We start from the raw sequence: 12,806 nt of genomic DNA, 5'->3' as shown, positions 1-12,806 counted from the left end.
ATCTGGTTGGGCCAGAGTCCAAGTCCTCATGAAGTCAAAAGACAGATTCCGAGCCACCTCACCGACTTGCGTCGCCCTTTAAGAACCTTCCCTTAGTCCTCATACCTTCCAGGGCAAGATCCTCTTAGGACCACGACCTGGATGAGGGTTCCCAACAGAGCGCTGAATCTCCACCGAAGCCCCTGCCCTCCCAGCATGCACCGCCCCGTACCCCACACCCCCACGCCCCGCCCTCCTTCCTTCACTCCTGCTCCCTCTCCGCCCACCTTGGGCCCCTCCCTCTTACCCCTGGCCCAGCCCACCTCTAGTCACGCCTATCCAGAAGTCCTCCTACTTGACCCCTTGCCTCTTCCATCTCGCGCCCCCCTCCCTTTTGCTGAGGGTCCCGCCCCGCCCTCATACTCCACCGCCCCGCCCACCTCGCGCCCCTCCCTCTTGCTCCCATCCCGCCCATCTCGCTTCTCTGGCCCATCGCCCTCCAAGGCTGGAGAGCCAGTGGTTGCTCCTGCTGCCGCCGGGAGTCGCTGGGGAGGACGCGTAGGGCGGGGAGCAGCTCCTGGCCCGCGTGAACTGCTGAGGAGGCCGGTCTTGGGTTTTCTCCACCGCCAGATCCCACCCCACCGGGCAGACCCCACCCCCTGCTCCTTCCTCCTGGGGCGCGCTCTCGAGTGCGCGCTCGGAAGTCGGGGGTCGGCGCAGAGTGCAGCCTGCGCACCGGGAGGCAGCGGAGGCAGCGCGATCTTCGCTTGGACGCCCACCCATCGGCTCTGCGTCCGGCTCTCGGCCTCCAGCCCGGTTCTCAGCCCGGCCTCGGCCCGCAGCGGAGGATCGGCCTCGGGGCACGCCGCTAGGCGAGTGCAGCGCGGCACCCTAGCCTTTACCGAGGGCCCGCGCACGGCGGGATGACGGGCGGCGGGCGGGCCGCTCTGGCCCTGCAGCTCCAGCGGCGGCTGTGGCTGCTGCTGGCTGTGCTGGCGGCCGTGGCGTGCTGGGTCCGGGCGGCCATGGACGAGTGCGCGGATGAAGGCGGCCGGCCGCAGCGCTGCATGCCGGAGTTTGTTAATGCCGCCTTCAATGTGACCGTGGTGGCTACCAACACGTGTGGGACTCCACCCGAGGAGTACTGCGTGCAGACTGGAGTGACCGGAGTCACCAAGTCCTGTCACCTGTGCGACGCCGGCCAGCTCCACCTGCAGCACGGGGCAGCCTTCCTGACCGACTACAACAACCAGGCCGACACCACCTGGTGGCAAAGCCAGACTATGCTGGCCGGGGTGCAGTACCCCAACTCCATCAACCTCACGCTGCACCTGGGTAAGCGATGACAGCCCTGTCCCCACTACTCGCTCACGGTCCAGCTCCCGGGCTGCCTCCATGGAGCCGCAGGTCCGGCCTAAGGGGCCTGTCCAGCCGCGTGCTGACGGTCTGTTCTCCAGCGTGGGCCACACACAGAAATTCCTTTCTCCAACTTCTAAAATTCATCTCGCTTTGAACATCCGGTGAGGGCCACCATGTCCCACGCTAGCTAGCATCTCTCTTTTTTCCTCACTCTTTCTAACCCAACCGGATTCTTGTTCCGTTGATTCTTTTCTATTTCAGCAGTTAGGATTTTGGACCAGCACCCCCACCCACTTTCCCCCCCTGAGGCGCTAGGGAAACACTCATCCTGGTAGGACCGGACTATCTCATAGCATGCTTGCATTAGAGTCTTGAAGGTCCACCTTCAAATACTTGTCTTCAAAATGTTTAGTTGTCTGTCTCCAGGGTTGAGAATGATTGCTCTTAGTTCTGATAAGAGAATTTGAGGGGAGCAAATGCCTTTACTACCGGTATTTCTATGTGTAATTAAAACAGAAGTTCACTTTTCAAGTTACTGTTCTCCAGAGCCGTTCAGCTTTAATTAAGAGCTGTTTCACTGCTAATCCTGGTGGGGAGAAAAACAAAAAGGCCATGAAGACACTCACTGTAATTGCGGGCAGTTTTGTTCCGGTGTAAAGAGGCTCAAAGGCTCTCCTGGATGTCTTCCCTTTTGCTTTGATCCGAAGCAAGTGTGGAAACCTGCATGCTTTAGAATTCAGGAGAGGGCTGTATAGTAGGAGACGCCGTGGCAGAACCACGGAAGAGCAAGGCTGTGATTATCTGAACAGATCAACATTCCTACTTTACCTAGGGGTGTTTGAGACTGACGAGAGAGCAGAAAATTTCATGGCTGTGTTCGACTGTCCATTATTAAGTGTGAAAAACCGATTGTCAACTGTAGAACCTCCATTCCATTCCACTGGAGCCCTGGATTGTATCAGTTCCTGGTAGTAAAGAACTTCTGAAGAGAGCAGACTGCCCCAAGCCTGTCCAGAACATGGCAGGTCTTCCTCGCTAATAACATCTGGGATATTAGAAAGGGACATTTTGTAGGCAGATGATCCTTTGATCATGGTTTTGTAGGTTGTTTTTTTTTCCCCCATTGCTCTTCAGTACACCAACCATTATATTATTGGGATTTTTTTTTTTTTCAGAGAAAGAATATGACTTAGAGAAAGTGCCTTGAAATTGTAAATTACTGTGTGTGGATTAAGTTTTAGGAAAGCAGTATTTACTGCCTTTATAGTACTGTGCAGTATATGCTGCCTTTTTATTTGTAGATGAGTTTACCAGGCAGATAGAACTTTTTGAAAACAACAAGTTCATAAATGAAAGTGTGAGAGGTCTGATTTTCAGTAATTAAATAAATGAATGAGTTTGGTTTTGAAAAGGCATTGGAAGTACACAGAAGTGTAAAACTGATGTCTTGAACAGATAACTTTCTCAAGACAGTGGGGGACACTCCGGGCTTCCCAAGATCTCTGGGAGTTCTATTAAGTATCTAAAGAAGTTTTATGTTCTATAACTTATGTCGTTATTTTTTTTAACTTTTTAACTGTTTTTGGTATTTAATTCTGAATCCCCTTGAAGTCTTGCTTAATCTGTTTTCAGATTTAAAAGGAGAAACAAAATTCAAAGAAAAAGCAAGGCCTTGATGTCTCCCCAGTGCCTGAGATGCAGTTGGAAAGTTCTGAACAATAGGCTGTCAGTCTCTGCTTCCCTCCTTCTCTGGGCACGAGGGGCTGAGGTTTATTTCAGGTGATCCCAGAGGGAGATAGACTGCTCTCTTTTTAAATTCTCTGTTGCAGAGACATGTGCTAGGGTAAGAGAGAGCAGCTAGGTCGCTACTATATATATTCCTTTTGGACTATGTTCATAACAAGGGCAAAGAACTTTTCCATCCCATTAGGACAGCAACACAACGTTTTCCATATTCTTGGACTTGATTTTGCTGAAAAATTCTTCAGTTGGTTGCTAAATGGCATTCATAAAACAGGGCTTTCCTTGAACTCACTGTATAGACCAGGCTGGCTTCAAACTCATAGACACCCACCTGCTTCTGCATCCCCAGTACTGGGATTCAAGGTTTGAGTAGCCACGCCCAGTGGGTTTACTCTTAAGAAAAGGTTTAAAATATTTTCTTTAAAAAAAAAAAAAGATTTACTTATTATATGTGAGTACACTGTAGCTGTTTTCAGACACACCAGAAGAGGGCATCAGATCCCATTACAGATGGTTGTGTGTGTGGTTGCTGGGATTTGAACTCAGGACCTCTGGAAGAGCAGTCAGTGCTCTTAAACCGCTGAGCCATCTCTTCAGCCCTCAAAATGTGTTCATAGCAGCATAGTCATTGTAAAAACATGTGCTTTACACTTTTTAGACAATTTACGAAAACTAGACTGGGCTTACTGTGCTTGTTTGGGTTGGAAATGAAGTCCTGGAGGAAATGTGGGGTCGAGTAGTGGGGAAAGAAGAGCTTCATGTGTCCTGGGATTTTTTGTTTCTAGCTTCTGTCCCACCTCTTTCTTTTTTTCTTTTTTCTTTTTTTAATGACCTGGTATATATGCATGAATGCTGTGCTCGACAGTTTAGGGCAAGTAGGCGAGGATTGAGTGTTTCGATACCCAGCGCATTCACCCCTTGACTCCAGTTACTCTCTGGGCTGTAGCTAACTAATTATTTCCCATGGAGTCAAGTACCATGACTGTTTTGTGTATCCATTAAATCTCCCGTCCAGTTCACATTTCACATACCCTTAAACAAGTGATGCATATTGCGCCTTGCCCCTCCAGAGCATGCGAAACTCCAGTGAGCAGTGGGAGAGACTGGGCCCAGCCTTCACTTCACCAGCCAGCCTTTCGCTGCTGAACTTTACCCTTCGCTGCAAACCTTGAAAAGAAGTCAAGTCCAGGGTTGGGTGTGCTGGAGCACTCTGGGAGGCTGGCGTGGGTGGATTCTAGGAGTTCAAGGCCAACCTTGTCAACGTAGCAAGTTCCAAACCAGCCTGAGCTACATAGTGAGTAGCTTCTCTCAAAACTTAAGAGGAAAAAAAAATCAAATCCTGTCATACTTAAGTAGTTAAAAAAAATTAGATACACACACACACACACACATACATTTTGGCAATGGTGATGAGTCACTTATTTTTTTTAAATGTATTTATTCTTTTATGTTATGAGTACACTATTGCTGTCTTCAGACACACAAGAAGAGGGCATCAGATCCCATTACAGATGGTTGTGAGCCAACATGTGGTTGCTGGGAATTGAACTCAGGACCTTGAGAAGAGCAGTCAGTGCTCTTAACCGCTGAGTCATTTCTCCAGCCCATGAGTTACTTTTATTAAGAAAATGAAGCATGGCTAGAGATATTCAAATTTAAATATAGCAAGTAGTCAAATTGCCTTCAGTTGCTAAGCTTCACACTCAGGAGACCACAATGGCAGGCTTTTATGTAATCCTTCAGAAATGTTCATATACCGGATTGCATGCTCATTTTAACTGGTACCTTTTGGGGAAGGCGTCTTAATATTTAACAGGTAGGTATATATTAGGTCTTTGGATACAATACCCATCACCTGAGGTTTTAAAAAAAAAAAATCCAGGAAAAGAAGTTTGGCTTCTGACAACTGCTGCTTTTAATCTTCAGTATGTAGGAATAGAGCAGGGTTTGGGGCACAGCGCATCTTTGGGATATGAAGAGTTAATGTTGCTTTGGGGTTGACAACTATATTTTCTGCCTGCTGTGGAGAGTCACGCACCCCTTCCCTAAAAGAAAAATCTCTCAGCTTTCAGATCTCTCCTGAATAATTGGCTGCTCGTTAAAAGCGTAGCATTTGCAGTTGATAACAACAGAGTAAGTTTTAACAATATCCAGGGACTCATTGAAAGTACTGTAGCAGGGGTTGGGGATTTAGCTCAGTGGTAGAGTGCTTGCCTAACAAGCGCAAGGCCCTGGGTTCGGTCCCCAGCTCAAAAAAAAAAAAAAAAAAAACTGTAGCTAAGGACTTCATTTAAAACAAACAAACAAACAAAAAAACCCAGTCCCTTTAATTAATTTAGTGATCATTGTGGATGGAAACGTGGCAGGTAGGATTTTGATCTCGCACAAAGGTAACTTTTTCTCATTTTTAAAACAATTAGGTTAAGAAACTGTTTACATAAGCAACTCAGTCGAACTTTTATGGAATTTCCAAAGTTAGCATTGCAACCCAGTTCCCGAGTGCTTCATCAGCTTCAGGGATGGACGGTGCATGTGTGAGGTGTCCCGTATCAGCACATAGTGACTGGCCCTCCTGTGAGTGCATATTGATATTTACCATGAAAGAAACAGCAAAGCCTCCTTTTCTCCTGGGAGAGGCTTTGTGATATGGGCTCTGCCTTCTGACTGGGGAGTTGCTCCAGCGGGTGACTTCACTGTGGTATTTGTGCACCCTGAGGGGACACTGTTTTTGTTGGTCTCACAGAGGCCTGATTTACATTTTGCAGGTTTCAACTTGAGAAGTCAAGGAGCTGTTCTTTAATGGCCAGTAGTTGTCGAATGGTTTTTATAAAAGTTGCTGTTGGGTATTGCCCCTCTTCTACAGTTCACTGCTTTCTCTGCAAATTCCTTCTCCCCTCTCTCTAAGGCCCACAGGAAAAGGCAGACACAGCAGAGGGAAAGTTAGAGCTCTGGGGTGGGTGTCCCTCTCCATCGGTTTATCCTTGGTCACATTGGTGTCGGGGGTGTAACACTGGGTTATTTCAGCCCTAAATCCTTTTAGGAAGCTGGGTGTGCTTTTTTATCACGGCCCCCTCCCTGTGTGCATACATTCTCATATTACTGCGAGATATTCCGTAAACATTTTTAAAATACCTAAGAAATGCCTACCACAGAGCCGGATAGAAAGGTGTGGAAGATTGACGGCCGTTTCTGAGAGGGTACGTACTTCCAAGTAGAACTTAAAGTTGTGATGCTTTTGCCATATTGTAGCAAGGGGGTCTTTAAAGTTTTACATTTTTTAAAGCCTCCAGATGGTCAGCGGTCAGATTTCTTGTTACCCCATGAAGGCAACCATGAAGGTACTGTAGTTGTGATCCTAAGAATCCTGGGACAGGTAAGTCCTGGACTCCTTAGTAGATTGTTCTCTGCAGCTAATAGTTTCTCCAGCAAATCTCTTAAAAGAGTGTCTGGTTTATTCCTTTAAAATAAAAGCTCACGGGGGGGGGGGGGGCTGGAGAGATGGCTCAGAGGTTAAGAGCACTGACTGCTCTTCCAGAGGTCCTAAGTTCAATTCCCAGCAACCACCTGGTGGCTCACAACCATCTGTAATGGGATACAGTGCCCTCTTCTGGTGAGTCTGAAGATCGACAGTGTATGCACATACATAAAATCAAATCTTTTAAATAAAGGCTCACATACAGATTGAGTCAGAGATCCAGAGTGCTTTGGTTTTCCGATGGCTGTTGTTCCTTTTTTACTGACATTCCCAGATTCTTACCGTCTGACATCACATACGGGCCATACTGTCCCTGAGCCCCAAGGGAACTTGTAGTCTTCGTTTACCATATGCAAATGTAAAGTTGTGTTACACGTTAGCTCTTCCTTCAGGCCCAGAGACCTGGGTGTGATGACTACGGGATGGCTGGATGGAGCCATGTTTAATACTAAATTTACTTCTTACTGTATTAGGTGTAGCCCAGGAAGAGGTCAAGTCAGAACCCACTCTGGTGTCTTCCCAGTGCTCATTGTTTAGTCTTCACTGTAAACTCCCACATCCAAGCCAACCCTTCAGAAGCTGGGAACTGTCAGTAGTTGAGCGGCCATATTGCATGTTTCAGAGTGACCAGTGGATCTAACATGCGCATCTTACCTATAACTTCAGTGTGGAAAGTTACTCGTTGTCTGCGCGGTTTTCTGGCAAGGTGTGCAAAGCCTTTGTCCTGTTGGGTCGGTGCTGGAGGCTCTGAGTGTTTAACACTAGGTTTCTTTTCTATCACTTCTGGGCAGAAAGGGCTGCCCTTCAGTATGGAAACCTCTCCTAGGCTTATACCGGGGAAACTCCTTTCAGGTTTCTCCTTCTCCCTCTTTCTGTCCCCACTTTCTGGCCTGGATTATGCCTTCCTTAAACCACCCTGTCAGTAACTGTCATCGGACACTATTATCTCTTTCCTGACTTGCCTATTTTTGCCTCGAGGTCATATTGAGAATCTTAATGATTTCCTTTTGTTTTAGTTTAAGTTGGGGTCTGGCTATGTTGCTCAGGCTGCCCTGAAGTGCCTGGCCCTAAGCTGTCTTCTTGCCTCAGCCTCTGAAGTTGAGCTCACAAACATGTACCACTTTTCCCAGACAGTTATTCTCTCCGAAGGTAGGTCTGGTATTTGCCATCATTTAGTTAAATAAAATTAACCCTTGCTAATCGCTTGCTGTGCCTGAATACTTCTGATGGATTGTGATTCCTAGGACCCGGCTTCCTGCCAATCTGAGCTCTAGATGAAGGAGTCTGTGTTCCTAGATTTTGGGGTAAGAAAACTACAGCTCTCTTGCCCAAATCTATCTCAGCCTGGCCATCTAGTTTTGTATGAACAGTGAGCTATGAGCAGCTTATGCCTTCTCAGTTACAAAAAAAAAAAAAAAAATCAAAGGAATATATAATATTTTGAGACTTGAAAATTACACGTAGGGCTGGAGAGATGGCTCAGTGGTTAAGAGCACTGACTGCTCTTCCAGAGGTCCTGAGTTCAATTCCCAGCAGCACATGGTGGCTCACAACCATCTGTAATGGGATCTGATGCCCTCTTCTGGTGTGTCTGAAGACAGCTACAGTGTACTCACACATAATAAATAAATCTTTAAAGAAAAAAAACAATTACGTGTAATCCAAATTGTAATATACATAAAGTTTCATTAGAACAAAATTAAACTCATTTAATAACACTGCTTATGGCTGTTTTTGTACTGTGAAGGCAGAGCTGAATAACTGGGACAGACTATAAAACGTTCCTGCCTATAGACCTGATATTCGCTGTTTGGCCCTCACTGCACAGTTTTGGTGGCCTCTGTTAAGTCCAGTAAGTTTTAAGTGAGAAATGCAAATACAGAGAGGGCCCACCTAACCGTTTGGATGGAAGCTGGAGCGTTTGTGTCTTCAGCCTTTAGCCGTGTGTGGGGCAGTGTTCAGAGGTGTTGGTGCGGGGAGAAAACGATGGACTGGATTACACACGAACTCCCGCTCTCAGAGCAGAGGATGGAACTCCTGTGTGTTCTCTGCGCCATCTCTGTTTCCCAAGGGAGTATGTGCCAGTGTCCTAACCAATCTGAAATTCGGGGCATAAGAATTCTGTTTCTATAACTTCAGAAACACTAATACAGAATTTGAAAAGAACTATGTCGTTTCATTTTAGCTTGTATTTTGAGACAGGATCTCACCCTGTAACCCAGGCTAACCTGAACTCACTGTGTAGCCTAGGTTAGCCTGAAAGTACAGATGTGAACTACCATACCCACCTCCATGTTTGTCTTTTTTTTTTTTTAATTACTTATTTGTATATATGAGTGCACTGTATCTGTCTTCAGATACACCAGAAGAGGGCATCAGATCTCAATACAGATGGCTGTGAGCCACTATGTGGTTGCTGGGAATTGAACTCAGGACCTCTGGGAAAGCAATCAGTGCCTTTAACTGCTGAGCCATCTCTCCAGCCCCCATGTCTGTCTTTTTTTAAGTAAAATCTATAGTGCGACTTGAAGTCAGCCTATGTAAACATTCTTAAGTATTTTCTATTTTATGTTAAGGGTATTTTGCTCGCATGTATGTATCTTACCACACGGACGCAGGAACCCATGGAGGTCAGAAGATGGCAGTGCATCCCACGGACCTGGAGTTACAAATAATTATGGGCTATCACGTGGGTGCTGGGAACCATACCTGACTCAGGAACACACACACACACACACACACACACACACACACATACACACACACATGAAATTGTATTGTTAGCTTTTTTCTTTTTTGGAAGTGGTCATAAACAAGTTTTTATCTGAAACTACATATAACTTGTCTATTGTTGGGAAGCTCCCTGAGTGCATCGTGAGAGCATCTGAGGAGAGAGCATGTGGAAGTGTTTCACGTGCTTTCCACGTGTGGCGTTGGCTCTAGTTTCTTGAGTTGTCAGTGGACACAGATGAGCGTGGTGACCTGAGGAAGATGTGCAGGCTGGGCCACTGGTGTGGTAGTGAACAACTGGAGATGTAGAACAGAGTGCAGTTCTGTGTGAGGTGGCCGGGCAGATGCACGGTCATCTGGGAGACACTGAGGGCTGACAGGAAGTGGAACAAAACCTGGCTTTGCTTGAGTCTCATCTCCAGCTGGCCTCGATTGGCAGCGCTGCTGCTGTCCTCTGGGTTTTAGGGAGAAGTGTCACAGTTTAGAGCAGAGCTGTTTGTTGATTCTCACTGCCCCAGATTCCTGAGACTTAAACATAAGGGGTGAACCTGTCTTAAGTAGTTAATTTCAGCATAAGGTTTCAGGGTGGCAGTGCCCCAGGGTTCTGTGCCCTGTCTTGGTGGCTTGCTCGCCCTGAGATTTGTAAGCAGGCCCTTCTGGGATTTGCAGGCTCCTTACTTGTAAGATGATAAAGTTAGATGCTTGTTCATTGGGGCTTAAAATTGACAGCTTGCTTAGTCGAGGCCTCCAGAAAGCTTATTGAAGTCCCATCGGCATCTCCTTCTGTGCAGTCTTCCAGGGGCCAGCCTAAAATAACTGGACCCAGTCAGTCTGGTGCCCTCTGCAGCTACATATTCATGAAATAAAATAAAGTCACTATCTCTCTCTGGGACAATGCACGCTCAGATCTCTGTGGGAGGAGCACCTCTGGCGGGGCTGGGAGGTGACTAGGGATGTGCTTTGTTTTCTTCCCAAACTTGGGGACTTCTGTCCCTCAGCTCCCTTCTTTTATTCTTTGTTTTCCAGCTGTGGAGTGCCTTCCTGTTGTGCCGAAGGCAACAGTGAATTATTGTCTTATTTCTCCCATTTTTATCTCATCTGTTTGTTTTGAAAAATTGGTGGAAATCTTGATTCAGAATAGGTCTTCATGTTTTTCATTTCCTTCCCTCCCAACCCCCCATCCCCATCCCTCTCCCTCCTTCCCTCACCCCATCTCTCTCTCTGTCTCCCTCCCTCCTTCCCTCTTCTCTCCCTTCTGTTCTTTTTTTCCTTTTTGAGACAGGATCTTGCTATGTAGCCCAGGCTAGCCTCAAACTCACTATGTAGCTATGTAGCTCACCCTGGCCTTGACCTTGAAGCAATCTTCCTGCCCCAAGTTTCTAACCACTAAGATTACAGCTGTGCTTTTAACTAACTATAGTGCATAATGTATAGGTGGTTTATTTATGGAATTAGTTTTGGCTTAAAACAGGCAAGCCCAGGATTTGGGAGAGCAAAAGAGCTATTTCTCTTGTTTTTTTGTTTTTTTTTTTTTCTTCATCTGAAAGTCGCTGGCATTAATAGTTACCAACCAATATCTGTTGAGAACAAGTGAGCCAGTCCATTCCAGTTGACTGCCAGTCTGTATGAGACCGGACGGTGTGCAGGGTGAGCGTCCTCTTGGTTTTCCAAGTGGGGGCTGTGGTTTGGGTTGATGCTCCAGGTTGATGTAAAATTGTAAGCCTGTGGTTGTTGTCCCAGGCTTCCAGGCTAAGGATGTGTGTGTTTGGTGATAAGGCCAGGGGGTTTATTTTATTTAATTATTTATTTCTAAATAATGTGCTTTCCGATTCCCAGGGTGAAAAGGAATTGTTCTGCAAGCGTTCTCTGCCGTGATGACCTAATCTTCGTTCCTTTAAACCTGTAACTAGGGAGTGCACTGTGGTGGATCGGCTTTCTTGGAGAAGTGTGTGAAGCTTTCTGTTACTCAGCGGTTGTGTGAGGAGCTTCCCCACCCCCCACCCCCCGCCCGGGAGGGGTCTGTAATGTGTAATGGATGTGGAACCCGCTTGCTGTACCCTGAGGGAATTTGTAATGGATGTGAGGGGTTAAGACAAAAGCAGTCATCATTAGGAAAAATCAAAGTGCTAGGGACTAAGTACCCGCAGAGCAGAGCACCGTGAGAGGTGAGAGAGAAGCCAGCCAGGAGAAGCTTCTTGGGTTTTGCAAAAAGCTAATGGACGTGAATGAAGAACCTTCCAGAAAGGCTGGACTGTTTGAGCATAAATATTCTAAATACAAATTAGAACAAAAATTCTAAAAATAATCAGGTAACTGTGAAGGCAAGGCTCGCTTTCCTGGAGTTATGCGGATGGTTGCAGCTTGGAAACTGCTTAGCAGAGGAAAGCCAGGGTTGCTTCTCGATCATTCCCACTAAGAGCAAGTGAAGAAGGAGGATTACAGGGCCCTGTGCTGGGTGCCTCTGAGTTCTTCTGTCTCAAGAGCTGATATCTCTGTGAGGAATGAGGTGAGATGACTCATGGTTTTCCTGTGGCCACACAGGTGGGTGTTGGTGGAATCCGGGGTTCACATGCTTTGTTCATGCCCCTGCCACTCTGCCATCTGAGAGCAGACTTGGCACACGAGAGGCAGGGAACTGTAGAGACCTTAAACTGGGCAAAGGACCAAATAACTCCATCAGAGAGAGAGCCTCGTGTCTCTGACTCAAAGAAAAAAAAATCTGGATTTGGAGTTTTCTAATTTTTTTTTTTAAAGAGGGCTTTATACTGATTTGTAAATGAAACTCTCTTAAAGGGACAACTTTTAGGTTCGGAGTACTTTAACTGGTTGTGTAATATTTAGTCTTATGCCTCTTGGAATGTCAAAGGAATTTATTGAATTTCAGAACGAGGCCCTGGGTTTTGTCAAAGTCTAATAGGGAGGAGAAGGTTACCATCTACTATTCCGAAAGGTGGTCAGTAAACTGATTAAAACGCCACCTTATCTAACTTCCTACCTTGGCCACTATTGCTTCTGGCCTCTGAACTGACTAGCTCAGTTCAACTGTTTCCTTTATCTGACAGCACTAAAGATAAGGCCCGAAAGGCCGCCCAATGGGTCTACAGTTCTAGTCTGTTTCTCCTCGGCTCCCAGTAAATTCTGACCCTTCCGTGGTGACTTTGTGTGCATGTATTCCTCGGGTTTGCTGAGTAGGTCTAATGCGGATTTTTATTGACTGATTAGAAAGATAGCTGCTGTACCCCAGGCACTTCCCTTTGTCACGGTTCCGTCTTTCAGGCTCCAAAGCACTCCGTTCACCTTGATTTCTGTTCATGCAAATTTGCCAAGCTATCAACCTCAGTCTTTCTAATCTTTCGGGAGCATCTCAGAGCTAAGGTTCATTTGAAGGTCACTGTTTTTTTGTTTTGGCTGTTTTTCTGAGAACAGGTCATAATGGCCCTGAAGGACTTGTGTTTGTGGTGGGTTCTGTGCCTCTCCCTGTCGTAGTTCACTGCGGTCTGAATTGAAGATTCAAATAAAC

The 12,806-nt window shown here is 46.5% G+C and overlaps 1 protein-coding gene across 1 annotated transcript in view; it reads left to right on the top strand.

Moving 5' to 3' along the window:
* The first annotated feature begins 357 nt into the window (after positions 1-357).
* The window catches only part of Lamc1 (laminin subunit gamma 1), a 121,140-nt gene continuing 108,691 nt past the window's right edge, over positions 358-12,806 (top strand). The window contains exon 1 of the mRNA XM_032915763.1: positions 358-1,314. Within this exon, the coding sequence (XP_032771654.1) occupies positions 903-1,314 (412 nt within the window). The 5' untranslated portion in view covers positions 358-902. The remainder of the gene's footprint in view (positions 1,315-12,806) is intronic.

This window comes from Rattus rattus, chromosome 10 (assembly GCF_011064425.1).
Source record: "Rattus rattus isolate New Zealand chromosome 10, Rrattus_CSIRO_v1, whole genome shotgun sequence".
In the NCBI taxonomy this organism is placed as follows: Eukaryota; Metazoa; Chordata; class Mammalia; order Rodentia; family Muridae; genus Rattus; species Rattus rattus.
This window is presented reverse-complemented; position numbering and strand designations above follow the sequence as displayed.